We start from the raw sequence: 14,583 nt of genomic DNA, 5'->3' as shown, positions 1-14,583 counted from the left end.
TCACAAGCTGTTGGGTGGGTTCCAAGGACCATCAAGGAATGACATCTTGCGGGCAGGTTTAGACTTTTTTATTTTTCAACAAATCTTCGTCGTCGGTCGGTCGCTTTTCAGCTCCGCCTCCACCTGCTCGCTCTGCCGTTCGCTTTTCAGCGTCACGGTGTCGTCTCCCTTGCGCTCTCAGTCTCTCTCTCCTCACTCCTCCGCTCCAGCTTCCCAACTGTGTGCGTCGCCGTCGTTCGCGTGCTCTTCGTCGCTCTCACTCAGCATCAGCTTCCTGTTGGCTCTTTCTCCTCACTCCGTTTCTCTTCCCAACGTTTACGTCTCCCGCCCTTTTATACGGTGCGAGAGGATAATTATGTTGTCCGCAGCTGCGCGATCCACGCACCTTGTCCTGATTGCGGCGTCGCTCCCGGCGCGCCCTGCCTCGCTGCTCGCTCGTCGTCCACGCCTCCTCGCCGCCATCTTGGAGCGGGCTCCGGTGTGCCCTGCCTCCCTGTTGGACTGCCGGCCACGCCTCCTCGCCGCCATCTTGGAACGGACTCCGGCGGGGCACGCCTCGCTGTCGGTCTGCCGGCCCCGCCTCCCCACACTGTACTTTTCAGAGGCGGTATAGTACCGAATATGATTCATGATCGTGGTACTATACTAATACCAGTATACTGTACAACCCTAATTTGGATTAACACATTTTTTATTATAATCTGAATACAGACTCTAGATCAGGGGTCTTAAACTCAATTTACCCTGGGGGCCACTGGAGGTAGAGTCTGGGTGAGGCTGGGCTGCACAAAGTATTCATTTGATAATACTATTTTGAACACTTGACTACATTTAACTACTTCTACCAGCAACTATAGTCACCCAGATCTATGGTGGGCCTCAAGTCATCATGATTGTAGAATTCAATGTAAAGATTTTATATTTTGAAACTGAGTTCCCCACTACAGAGGGACCTGCGGCCCACACAAATATTGTCACACAAAATAAATGTACACATGTGCTAAAATTAATAAACTAAATTAATAATGAATATGTTTCTCTACTAAACTGTCAATAGAGTTAGAGTCCATATGAAACTACAGCTTCACCAATTTAGTCATATTTTTTTGCGCTTAGTAAATTTAAAACTTGATTTAAGTAATGTGACTTTAGCTTCACATTCACTCACTAGGGCCAATTTAGTGTTGCCAATCAACTGTCTATCTGTGTTGGCCCTGCGATGAGGTGGCGACTTGTCCAGGGTGTACCCCGCCTTCCGCCCAAATGCAGCTGAGATAGGCTCCAGCACCCCCCCGCGACCCCAAAAGGGAAAAGCGGTAGAAAATGGATGGATGGATGGACTTTAGCTTCACATTCACACACTAGGGCCAATTTAGTGTTGCCAATCAACTGTCTATCTGTGTTGGCCCTTCGATGAGGTGGCGACTTGTCCAGGGTGCACCCGGCCTTCCGCCCAAATGCAGCTGAGATAGGCTCCAGCGACCCCCCGCGACCCTGATAGGGACAAGCGGTAGAAAATGGTTGGATGGATGGATGGACTTTAGCTTCAGACTTCTTCTGTTTGTTTGAGATTGTCATTACTGCTACAAGTGGTGAAAAAGTGTACTACAACTGAGTACCACTGCAGCCCATAAGGACAACAGCTGAGAAACAAATTTTTTTGGTATCCCCTTAGGGGGCGCTCGCGGCCCAAGAATGGGCCCCAGCCCTATAGTTAAGAAACACTTGCTTACAGCATGTTGCTCTTTGTGTTGCCGAATGTGTGTTTGTGGTGCTGTCATTATTGTGTTATTGTAGTTAGTGTTCTGTCTAGTGGGATTTAAGGTTGCCATAATCCAGTGATTATCAAACTGTGGTATGCCAAAAAAATCGCATAAATAAATATTGTAATGTACCAGTCTTCCATCCATTCATCCATTTTCTAACGCTTGTCCCTTTTGGGGCAACGGGGGGTCGCTGGAGCCTATCTCAGCTGCATTCGGGCGGAAGGCGGGGTACACCCTAGACAAGTCGCCACCTTATCGCAGTGTACCAGTCTTATTTCCGTATATTCAAACACAGTGTTACTGTTCAAACTGTGTGTAATGTTACAATATACTTGCTAAATAAAACCTCTGCCTTATTCTTAATGAATACCTGGGCCTACTACGATAATGTATTGTCATACTGGTTATTATGGTCGTACTTGGAGAGCCAAGAGTTTTCTGAGACGGTACTTGGTGAAAAAAGTTTGACAACCACTGCCATAATCTATTTAACTAGGCGTCAAGGTGCTCGGACTAACTATGAAGTTAAGTAGAGGGCCACCAAAAATGGGCCTGTGAGCTTCAAATGTCACGTGGTCCGCCGGTTTCAGACCCATGCTCTAGATCAGTGGTGTCAAAGTCAAGGCCCACGGGCCAGATCCGGCCCACAAATTAATTATCTATGGCCCCCGGGATGATATTTGATTAGTATCAGAACCGGCCCCCAGGCCACGGCCGCCTGCTGCTGTTTTGCACGCACCAATACTCCATCGTTTTGAAAACAAATGATAAATGTATGCATTATCCTGCTATATCTCACATTCTATATTGTGTTTTGGAAAAAGGTTGTCATAAATGTTACTTAAATAATTAGAAAAATAATACAAAAGAAAACATTTTTTTTCATGCATATGTATTCAGTTATAAACATGCATTCACTTTCTTCTTTCCTTCATGGATCTAAACTTTACCGCTGCCGGTATTTTTTCTATATTTTTATTGTAATATTTTCAGAATGTGTTTGTTCTATTTTTAGCCAAAGTAAGACAAAGAAGACAATCTGAAGTTGTCTTTTTTTTCTTTTAATGCCATAATTTTAATAGTCCGACCCGCGTGTGCACAGATTTTCCTCCATGCGGCCCCTGGGCTAAAATTAATTTGACACCCGTGCTCTAGATCGTGTTTTTTTTTTTTTATCACATACAAAATCCAAAAAATGTGTACCGTATTTTTCGGACTATAAGTCGCAGTTTTTTTTCATAGTTTGGGCGGGGGTGCGACTTATACTCAGAGCGACTTATGTGTGAAATGATTAACACATTACCGTAAAATATCAAATAATATTATTTAGCTCATTCACGTAAGAGACTAGACTTATAAGATTTCATGGGATTTAGCGATTAGGAGTGACAGATTGTTTGGTAAACGTATAGCATGTTCTATATGTTATAGTTATTTGAATGACTCTTACCATAATATGTTACGTTAACATACCAGGCACGTTATCAGTTGGTTATTTATGCCTCATATAACGTACACTTATTCAGCCTGTTGTTCACTATTTTTTATCTATTTTAAATTGCCTTTCAAATGTCTATTCTTGGTGTTGGGTTTTATCAACTAAATTTCCCCAAAAAATGCGACTTATACTCCAGTGCGATTTATATATGTTTTTTTCCTTCTTTATTATGCATTTTTGGCAGGTGCGACTTATACTCTGGTGCGACTTATACTCCGAAAGATACGGTAATTATTTGCAATTGGATATATAACTTCCATATGACAGGCGGACAAACAGACTTTGGATCTAGACCTGAATCAGGCCTTTCAATGAACAGATTTTGATGATATTTGGTCTGCAACTTTTTATGTAACTTTTTAACTTTTGAGTTCCGAGGACTGCAAATAGTGAAAACACACAAGACAAGGTTTAATAATTCACCATCTAGTTTAGAGTTCTACGAGACCATTCCGAGTCTATTAATTATTGAGGGCACACACTAATTGATTGGGAAATGATCACTCAAAGCAAGGTCTGTTGTTGTGGCGCATAAAGCATCTTGTCAATGTGTCTAGTCAGCATATTTGCAAGAGTAAACTGAGACGCATACAAAACCACAGAAAAACAATGCAATTAATCTGGACTGAGCTAGTAACGCACACTTGACAAGACTCTCATTCATCTCTAAAGGTGAGAGGGGACAGCCGGTTGTGTAACCCAGGCTTTGCCAATCAGAGTGTCTCTGGCGTAGACCCCTCCCCTGCTTGGAGCGCATTTAAAGAGGCGCTTTGGCCAATTTGAATGTCTGTTTCAACCTCAAAGTCTGAGCAGTCAGGGGTCCTTGCAGCTCTGGGAATATGGCACCAACAAAGAAGGTAAACAGCGGGACATAGAAATAAGGCTTTATGGCGCTAAACATGCAAAAAATTTGTTTTGATTAGTTCTTTAAGGCACATGCAGATCAAAATGTTTGCACCCATTAAAATGTAGTGTGAACTTTTTAATGAAGAATTGAGGACATTGCATTGGTTTTGTTTCTATGGATTTTAAAAGCAATGACATTATATTATGACGAGCTTGATGGAAAGGTTTTTTTTTTTATCATGTAATGTCATTTTCGTTGAGTATTTTGCAATTGTCAAAGATACAAAAAGTATGGCTTTTTTGTCGACTATTGCACTTTAAAATAGAAAGTTGTTGTCGGTGCTGCTTCAATGCAAAGGAATATACTAATGTTTATTCCAAGTATTATACTTCGACCCCATACTAAATCTGGTTGGGTTTATTTGTAAACATGGTTCAATCGTTCATTTCAGGGAATCTTGGAGCGTCTCAACGCTGGCGAAGTCGTGATTGGCGATGGCGGCTTCGTCTTCGCCCTGGAGAAAAGAGGCTACGTGAAGGCAGGTCCCTGGACCCCCGAGGCCGCCGCCGAGCACCCCGAAGCAGGTGGATTGGATCTCACTCGATTTTACACGGCACGTCCTTTTGTTTGTCTTCTGACGCAGTCTTGTTTGCTTTCAGTGCGCCAGCTGCACAGGGAGTTTCTGAGGGCGGGGGCCAATGTCATGCAGACCTTCACCTTCTACGCCAGCGACGACAAGCTGGAGAACAGGGGCCAGAGCCTGAAACTGACGGTGGGCATGAAAACATGACCGCACAAGCACTGTTGCGTCACCCGCATGCTCTCCTACCCTTCAGGGTGCCCAGATCAACGAAGCCGCCTGCGATCTGGCCCGCCAGGTCGCCAACGAGGGCGACGCTTTGGTGGCAGGAGGCGTGTCTCAGACGCCGTCCTACCTGAGCTGCAAGAGCGAGACCGAAGTGAAGGCCATCTTCAAGAAGCAACTGGACGTGTTCATGAAGAAGAACGTGGACTTCCTGATTGCTGAGGTACGCCAGACTGTTTAATTGCGTGTTTTGGTTTAGTTCTCCTGTCTCATGTTCGTTCCCCTGCAGTACTTTGAGCACGTTGAGGAGGCTGTATGGGCCGTGGAGATGCTGAAGGCGACCGGAAAGCCTGTGGCTGCTTCTCTGTGCATCGGGCCGGAAGGCGACATGCACGGTGTCTCTGCTGGAGAGTGTGCCGTCAAGCTGGTCAAAGCAGGTTGGTGCATTGACTTACAACCTCTGACAAGTTGACAAAAAAATCTACAAAAGTGGTAAACAACCCACAAGTGGTGGTTTGCTTCTTAGCTAGCAGGCTACATCCTGGTTCATGGAGGGTGAAGTAAAGCATCTGGGCCATTTGCGTTTTTGTGAGGGTAACAAAAGGCAAAAACAAACTAAAATAAGCAATTTTGGCAGAATTGGCAAGTAAATGCCAAACTGAAATAACTGTGAGCACGGTAGCCAGACAGTGTCAAGTAAATGGTTAATGGGTTATACTTGTATAGCACTTTTCTACCTTTTTTTTAAGGAACTCAAAGCGCTTTGACACTATTTCCACATTCACCCATTCACACACACACACACACATCACACACTGATGGCGGGAACTGCCATGCAAGGCGCTAACCAGGACCCATCAGGAGCAAGGGTGAAGTGTCTTGCTCAAGGACACAACGGACGTCACTAGGATGGTAGAAGGTGGGGATTGGGGATTGAACCAGGAACCCTCAGGTTGCTGGCACAGCCACTCTCCCAACTGCGCCACACCGTCCACAAGTAACAAAATATATTACTCTTAGGTGCAAAATGAGCAAATAACGCTAGTTAATGTTAACATGCTAAAAGTGAACATGTCTGAAATAAAACATTATTTGACTCTGAGGTGTATATCTGTAAAATGAACAGTTAACATGTGAAAAACCTAAATATTTGACTCCCAAGTGTATTGTATACCTGAAAAATGAGCTATAAACAGTAAAAACACTGTACTAGATCCATTCCATAATGGGTCAAATTACAAAAACATAGGAAAACAAATGAACCTAGTCCCTCAGTTTACTAATAAGTTACCTCCTCATCCAAAATGGCAAAAAACAAACTAGAATAAGCAATAAGAAATTCCATGTGAACGACAAAGCCGAACTGAAATGCTAACCGTTAGCACGCTAGCCAGATAGTGTCAAGTAACAAAATATATGACTCTTCAGGGTATATCTGCAAAATGAGCAACTATAGCCAGCATACTAACGTGGTAATGTAAGCATGCTACAAGTTAACATTGTGAAATAACAAAATGCATGCTAACTGTTAGCATGCATAAAGTATTATTTGACTCTGAGGTTTACACCTGTGAAATGAGCTGAAAAAGCTAGCATGCTAAAGTTAACATGCCTTACAGTTCATGTGTGAAAAACCTAAATATTTGACTCCCAAGTGTACTGTATACCTGCAAAATGTGCTATAAAGAGTAAAAAGACCGTACTATATCCATTCCATAATGGATCAAATTACAAAAACATAGGAAAATGTTTTTAATTTGTCTCTCAGTTTACTAATAAGTTACCTCCTCATACAAAATGACAAATGGCAAAAAACAAACTAGGATAAGCAATTCCGCCAGAAATTCCATGTGAATGCCAAAGCCGAACTGAAATGCTAACCGTTAGCACGCTAGCCAGATAGTGTCAAGTAACAAAATATAAGACTCTTCAGGGTATATCTGCAAAATTATCAAATAAAGCTAGCATACCAACATGGTAATGTAAGCATGCTAAAAGTTAACATTGTGAAATAACAAAAATACATGCTAACTGTTAGCATGCATAAAGTATTATTTGACTCTGAGGTTTACACCTGTAAAATGAGCTGTAAAGCTAGCATGCTAACAGTTAACGTGTGAAAAAACTGAACATTTGACTCGAAGGTGTGCAGTATACCTGCAAAATAAGCTGTAAAGAGTAAAAAGACTGTACTATTTCCATTCTTGGGCAGTAGGAAACAGATCCACAATGACTCAAATTCCAAAAAAAGAAAAAACAATTGTTCACCAAAAGGAGGAAAAAAATGTGTCTTTCAGGTTAATCAAAAGTTACCTCCTTATCATACAATCTAAGGAGTGGGGGAAATAAAGTTCCTCTTTAAGTTCAAGATAAAGATAAAGTACCACTGATAGTCACACACACACTAGGTGTGGTGAAATTACCCTCTGCATTGACCCATCTCACCAAAAATGATTCCCGGGCGCGGCACCGCTGCTGCCCACTGCTCCCCTCACCTCCCAGGGGGTGAACAAGGGGATGGGTCAAATGCAGAGGACAAATTTCACCACACCTAGTGTGTGTGTGACAATCATTGGTACTTTAACTTTAACTTAATTATCTATATCTAATAACTTTTCCAGGATGGTCATTCTAAATGTCAAAAAGTTACCATAGAGATTATTTTGTCCAGATTTGCACGAAATAAGTCAAAGCCTTCTGAAAAGTGTCATTAATTGACATGACCTGCAAATCTTTGTACAAGTTGCTTTCCTCTAAGTTCACGCCTCGACTCTGTCTCCTTGTGCAGGTGCCCAAATTGTGGGTGTCAACTGCCACTTTGACCCTCTGACCTGCGTGAAGGCTGTCAAGATGATGAAGGAGGCCGTGGAGAAGGCCGGTCTGAAGGCTCACTACATGGTGCAGCCTCTGGCCTTCCACACCCCCGACTGCAACTGCCAGGGATTCATCGACCTTCCAGAATTCCCCTTCGGTAATGATAAAAAAAAAAAAGATGAAAAAGAAAGAAAATGAAGCCACTGACTAGATATGCACTGCTAGGTCTGGAGCCTAGAATCCTGACCCGCTGGGACATGCACCAGTACGCCAGAGAGGCCTACAACGCCGGCATCCGCTTCATCGGCGGCTGCTGCGGATACGAGCCATACCACATCAGGGCTGTGGCAGAGGAACTGGCGGTGGAGAGGGGACTGTTGCCACCAGGCTCGGAGAAACACGGCATGTGGGGCGCAGGGCTGGAGATGCACACCAAACCTTGGGTCAGAGCCAGGTGAGAGGGGGCTTTTTATCCAACACCTTAAGTCTTCTTTTATGACTGCTACTCATTGCTGTTTGTTTGTGGGATCAAGAGCCCGCCGTGACTACTGGGAGAACCTGAAGCCAGCGTCTGGCCGTCCTCTGTGTCCCTCCATGTCCAACCCAGACAGCTGGGGTATCACCAAAGGCGACACTGGGCTCATGCAGCAAAAAGAAGCCACCTCTCAGCAGCAACTCAAGGAGCTGTTTGCGCGCACAAAGAGCAATTGAGTCAAACGATCACCCCCACCTTAACCTAGAAGACCCGACAGCAGAGATTCATGCAAACAGCCGCGGACTAACCCACGTGCACTAAACCGTGCCAATGATTCAACCTGCTAAAGGTCTCAGGGGCCATGATACTCACTTGAAACTGGCATTGTTGCATGTGTTGATTGCAAGCTGGCAGCTCAAGTTTGGAGCCGGCCCCCAGAAGATCGGGACCATTTATTTGCATTAACACAGGACCAGTTTGTAAAATAAAACGAGACCCAATGAGATGTGAATTTGTGTCTTGATTGTTGCTCTGCAATGTGATTATATGTTGGAAAGAGCCATTAAACGATTAAAAGCAATTGGGAGAATATTAAATCTTTATGTACAACTATAATAGATGTGACATTCACGAACGAATCGAGTCTTTTGAAGGAGTCATATTATGATATATTTTTTATACATTTAAAACACTTCCTTGTGGTCAACATCAGAAGTTCTCAACCTTGTTTTTTACCTTGGGGACCAACTCTTCCACTACTGAGGGGCCCGGATCCCACTCAAATTTTAATAAGTAATCTTACTATTTGATTGTATCCAATAATTATGTCTACAGTTAACAGGATAAACCTTGTCAAATGATATGAAATGTGTTGATCACAAATATTTGTATCAAGGCTTAGGGCAGGCTGATTACAAAAATAAATGTATCATCAAATATAATGCGAAACAACAGACTCATTAATAGTGATGAAAAATATATTTACATTTTATATTTTTTATTTATATACAATTATGCTGCTAAAATAAATACATTCTAAATTAATAATAAACAATAATAATAATAATAATAATAAATGTTTCATATGATAATAGTACATTTTTTTATTATTTTTATTTTTATTTCATTTTATTTTTTTAGACATGTATCTCGTGCGCACGAGAAACTTTTTATAAAGTTATAAAAAAAAATAAAAAAATAAAAATGAATTTCTGTTATTTTTTTAGACATGTATCTCGTGCGCACGAGAAACGTTCTCGTGCGCACGAGATAGTTTCTTGTGCGCACGATATACGTGTCTAAAAAAGAAAAGAAAAGAAGAAAAGAAAAAGAAAAAATTCCCCCATGTCCCCCATGAGTTTGACACCCAACTCTGGCCCGCGGGCCAAATTTGGCCCGGCGTGTAATTTCACTTGGCCCGTGAGGTGATATCAAATTAACACTAGAGCTGGCCCGCCGATTATATACAGCGGTGGTGCCACGGCACACCGCTAATTCTCATACTTGCCAAACCTTCCGGAAGACTCCCAAATTTCAGTGCTCCTCCCGAGAATTGTAACGTCCCCTTTTCGTCCAGTCCAACGAGTGCTGGCTCAGTTACATAATATGTGCGGCTTTGGCTCGCACACAGAAGTTAATGCAACGCATACTTGATCTTCAGCAATACGGTTACACTGAGGGTGCCAGTATAAAAAACTTTAACATTGTTTGAAATATACGACAAACTGTGAATCCACACCAAACAAGAATGACAAACACATTTCGGGAGAACATCCGCACAGTAACACAACATAAACACAACAGAACAAATACCCAGAACCCTTTGCAGCACTATCTCTTCCGGGACGCTACAAGGTGTGTGTGTGTGTGTGTGTGTGTGTGTGTGTGTGTGTGTGGGGGGGTTCTGGGTATTTGTGCTGTTGTGTTTATGTTGTGTTACGGTGCGGATGTTCTCCCAAAATGGGTTTGTCATTCTTGTTTGGTGTGGATTCACAGTGTGGCGTATATTTCTAACAATGTTAAAGTTGCTTATACGGCCACTCTCAGTGTAAACTGTATCGCTGTTGATGAAGTATGCTTTGCATTTACGTGTGTGTGCGTACAGGAGCCGCTCATATCTTGTGACTGGGCGGGCACGTAGTTAGAAGGGATGAAAAGAGGACGTGACGTCAGCTCGTAGAGGACGTTAAAAGCAGGCACACCCCCAAGACTGTGGAATACAAGAAATAATGACTAATGAACACCTTCGTTCGATAATGAAGGTTGCCTCAGCTCACAGCCTGAGCCCCGACATTAATGAACTAGCATCCAAGAAAAGATGGCAGGTATATGGCTTGGGCACATCAGATTAGATCAGTGTGTTGCAAACTGAGCAGTTTAAAGTCCTGAATGGTTGGTTTATTCATTATTTTATTTTCAAATTTATTAGCCTGTGGAAAAAGTTAATGTTGATATTTACCTCAGAAGGCTGCAAATAGAAAAGAGGCATTCAATTTTTATTTAAATTGTATTTGATATGCCATTGATATTTTTTAATTATTATTATTATTATTATTATTATTTGAAACTCGATTTTGTATGTCACTATAAAGTTCTATAAGCCTTGCTTGTTCAATATTCAATGCAAAACTTATTTCGGTCCCTATTAAAAGGTTAATTTGTTCAAATTTGGCCCGCGGCTTTGTTCAGTTTTAAATTTTGGCCCACTCTGTATTTGAGTTTGACACCCCTGCTTTAGGGGCTCTGTATATAATAGCCTTCTGGAAAGGAAAAAAAAAAGTATGCTCGAAATAGTATGTTTTGTTATGTTTATCTATTAACATTATGATTGTTTTATTATTTTTTTAAACAAAATGCAATTATATCTTTTTAGTTTTTAGTTTGGATACCTATTTTTTTCATTAAGTCAATGTATATGTTTCCTTATAAAAACAAAAAACAAAAATTAAGTTAAAAAAATATGTTTGTTAAATAAACTGTCAATAAATGGAAGGGTAAATGAAAATACAGCATTGCCACTTTAGTATACATTTTGCACTAAAGAAATGCATGCTATGACTTTACCTCCAGACTTCTTCTGTTTGATACAGTCATTACTGCCACAAGTGGTAGAAAAGTGTATTACAACTGAATATCATACGGACCACAGTTGAGAAACAGATATTTCCGGCAGCCCTTTAGGGCGCTCACGGCCCAATTTTGGTCAAAGTTGTTCATAGATTTTGTTTTACAGACCATCTTCAAGCCGCTTTCTAACTGTCTCTGAAGGATGTGCCGTTTTATTTAAGTGGCTCCACTTAAACTGCGTCTTCTCCCCTTCAGCCATGTTGTAATTTTTATCGCTTCCATAGCGAGTCTACTGACAGAAATAAGTGAGTTACGGTAATTTGTAATACAAATGGCAGCAGCAGAGGATACATGCGCATGTACGAGCCAATCTGACCCGAGGTTAAAAAAAGAAAGAGCTAATTGACTACAGCTTGGACTACAAAAGGCGGACTCGGGCAAAGCTTTTCGGGTAAAACTTTACCATATATGTAGCTATCCGCTGACGTCAATACTTGGAAAAATATAAAAATGGGGAAAATTCCAAACGTGTCATTTGGAAGAAGTATGAAGGAAGGCAAGATTGTTTTATAAATATCACCGCCATGTTTCTATGGTTTGATTTCACATGTTTGAGAATTATATAGATCCCAAATAAACAAAAACAGGTAACAACAACTCGAGTCATGAATTTGATGACTTTTGACTCGACTTGACAAAATGTAAAGAGACTTGCAACTCGACTTTAACATCAATGACTTGTGCCTTCACTTGGACCTGAGCCTTTTGACTCGACAAGACTTGCTACTTTCCCCAAAACCCAAAGATTAAAAAGTTATTCAGGAGCGCTCCGTATCTTTCATTGTGTGCGTGTGTGTCTGTCACCGTGTGTGCTGTCGGTACAACATCCAATCAAATTACATCCACGTTGTTTTCATCCGACAGCATTCATCCAATTAAATTGCAGGACAACCAACGAAGAAGAGCTGTCAAACAACGCACCAGTGAGGAAAAATTATACCAAAGATAGTTTCGTTTGGGTATAAAAACTAGGACTTGGTCAATAAAAAAGGAATTGCAGTATGCAAAACATGCGGTTAGAAGATTACAGACGGAGACGCAACAACTTCCAACTTCGTTCGACATTTGAAGTTGCACAAAGAAGGGTACGTTTTGAATGTAAGCTAACGTTTATTGGCATAATGTTACGTTAGTCCATGTATCACACACAGTACCATAAATTTAGTCAATGTATCACACACAGTAACATAACGTTAGACGGCGGTCAGCAGTACCGCATATTTTAGCCACCTACAAAAAGACAAACGTAGTCAAATAAAGGTCAGTTAAAATGTACACTACATTAAGAATATGTGTACATATTGCATAGGGCCCTGACATCTAAAAGGTACAACTCTGTTCATTGTTATGTTCATGTCTTTGTTATATTTTTCATGTGTACGCACACATCAACACACATACAGTATGAGATGAGATCAATGAGATAAGGTAAGAACAGGATAGAACTGCTGTGGAACTAGTTACAATGCAATATGCCATGGAAATACAATGTTAACACTTTTTGTGCAAATAAGTACAGTTGCACTTGATTTTTCAAATGTGTTTATTCTCCAAAGGAATGAGTTAAATGTTTAAAAGGACTGGTTAATAGTGCTATTATGAAGTGCAATTTCAGCACGATTTTTTTCCCCTGCAATTTCAAATGCACTTGTTTTAATAAATAAATACAGCGTTTTAAAAGCAGCTCGGGCAGTATTGCAGTCTCTCTGCCGCACTGTTGTGACGAAACGAGAGCTGAGCCAGAAGGCAAAGCTCTCGGTCTACCGAGCTATCTACATTCCTACTTTCACCTATGGTCATGAAGTGTGGGTCATGACCGAAAGAATAAGATTGCGGATACAAGCGGCCGAAATTAGTTTCCTCACAAGGGTGGCTGGCATCTCCCTTAGAGATAGGGTGAGAAGTTCAGTCACCCGAGAGAGACTCGGAGTAGAGCTGCTGCTCCTTCGCTTGGAAAGGAGCCATCTTAGGTGGTTCGGGCATCTCGTGCGGATGCCTCAGGAGCGTCTCCCTAGGGAGGTCCCCGTTGCACGTCCCACTTGGAGGAGACCCCGCGGTAGGCCAAGGACCAGATGGGGGGATTACATCTCCTCTCTGGCCTGGGAACGCTTTGGGATTCCCCAGGAGGAAGTCGCTAATGTTGCTCTGGAGAGGGAAGTCTGGGGGTCTCTGCTGGAGCTGTTGTCCCCGCGACCCGATTCCGGATAAAAGGTTGAAGACGGATCGATGGATGGTTTTAAAAGCATACACAATCTGTGTAAATATATTAGTCTGTGGTTAAAAGGACTCGAAACTCAAAATGCAGGACTTGGGACTTGACTTGAGACTTTCCAGTCTTGACTTTGGACTTGACTCGAAACTTGCCTGTCTTGACTCGGGACTTGCGGGCAAAGACTTGAGACTTACTTATGACTTGCAAAACAATGACTTGGTCCCACCTCTGTCAGTTACGCTCTCAATTTTTGTTTTTATTGAATGTGGGATGTGTAAAACCTTTTTTTTTTTCCCCACACGAGGTTTCAGAAAACATCCATCCATCCATCCATTTCCTACCGCTTGTCCCTTTTGGGATCGCGGGGGGTGCTGGAGCCTATCTTAGCTGCATTCAGGCGGAAGGCAGTGTACACCCTGGACAAGTCGCCACCTCACCGCAGGGCCAACACAGACAGACAGACAACATTCACACACTAGGGCCAATTTAGTGTTGCCAATCAACCTATCCCCAGGTGCATGCCTTTGGAGGTGGGAGGAAGCCGGAGTACCCGGTGGGAACCCACGCAGTCACGGAACATGCAAACTCCACACAGAAAGATCCTAAGCCCGGAATTGAACTCAGGACTACTCAGGACCTTCTTATTGTGAGGCAGATGCACTAACCCTTGTTCCACCGTGCTGCCTCTTTCAGAAAACAGTGCAGTAGAAATACAACATCGTTTGTGGAAATGTGCATGTACATTGACTGCGTCGTTGAGATAGGCTCCAGCACCCCCCGCAACCCCGGAAGGGACAAGCGGTAAAAAAAAAAAACATGGATGGATGGATGGGTTATAAACACCTGACACATCTCTTTCTTTTAACAAGCTCTGCTACTTACCTCGTTTCCAATTGGATGGCAGGTATCACGTGACTGGTGTCGTCATGTAAGAATATTAGCGAAATCTCCTCTCGCTTGTCTTTCAGGAAGCACTTTTATTCGTTGGGAACATTTTCCTTTTTAAACTACCAGACAATTTAACATTTTTACTTGGAGCA

General features: G+C 42.2%; 2 protein-coding genes across 3 annotated transcripts in view; one reads left to right on the top strand and one right to left on the bottom strand.

Annotated features, from left to right (window-relative positions):
* The window catches only part of LOC133575850 (LHFPL tetraspan subfamily member 2a protein-like), an 87,542-nt gene extending 72,968 nt beyond the window's left edge, over positions 1-14,574 (bottom strand). For both annotated transcript variants that reach the window (XM_061928726.1, XM_061928727.1), the window contains exon 1: positions 14,426-14,574. The gene's annotated coding sequence lies outside the window, so the exon portion shown is untranslated. The remainder of the gene's footprint in view (positions 1-14,425) is intronic.
* Positions 3,961-8,716, top strand: LOC133575662 (betaine--homocysteine S-methyltransferase 1-like). The gene is made up of 8 exons (XM_061928368.1): positions 3,961-4,121; positions 4,563-4,695; positions 4,771-4,883; positions 4,948-5,139; positions 5,206-5,353; positions 7,705-7,887; positions 7,956-8,184; positions 8,264-8,716. Exons 1-8 carry the CDS (start codon positions 4,104-4,106, stop codon positions 8,439-8,441), a joined length of 1,194 nt encoding a protein of 397 aa, XP_061784352.1. The 5' UTR covers positions 3,961-4,103; the 3' UTR covers positions 8,442-8,716.
* Positions 14,575-14,583: the final 9 nt, after the last annotated feature.

Source organism: Nerophis lumbriciformis, linkage group LG33 (genome assembly GCF_033978685.3).
Source record: "Nerophis lumbriciformis linkage group LG33, RoL_Nlum_v2.1, whole genome shotgun sequence".
Taxonomy (NCBI): domain Eukaryota; kingdom Metazoa; phylum Chordata; class Actinopteri; order Syngnathiformes; family Syngnathidae; genus Nerophis; species Nerophis lumbriciformis.
This window is presented reverse-complemented; position numbering and strand designations above follow the sequence as displayed.

Coding starts and splice junctions, on each gene's coding strand:
- LOC133575662 (XM_061928368.1), top strand. Junction 5,140..5,205: donor TGGACTTCCTGATTGCTGAG/GTACGCCAGACT, acceptor GTTCCCCTGCAG/TACTTTGAGCACGTTGAGGA. Junction 8,185..8,263: donor AAACCTTGGGTCAGAGCCAG/GTGAGAGGGGGC, acceptor TGTGGGATCAAG/AGCCCGCCGTGACTACTGGG.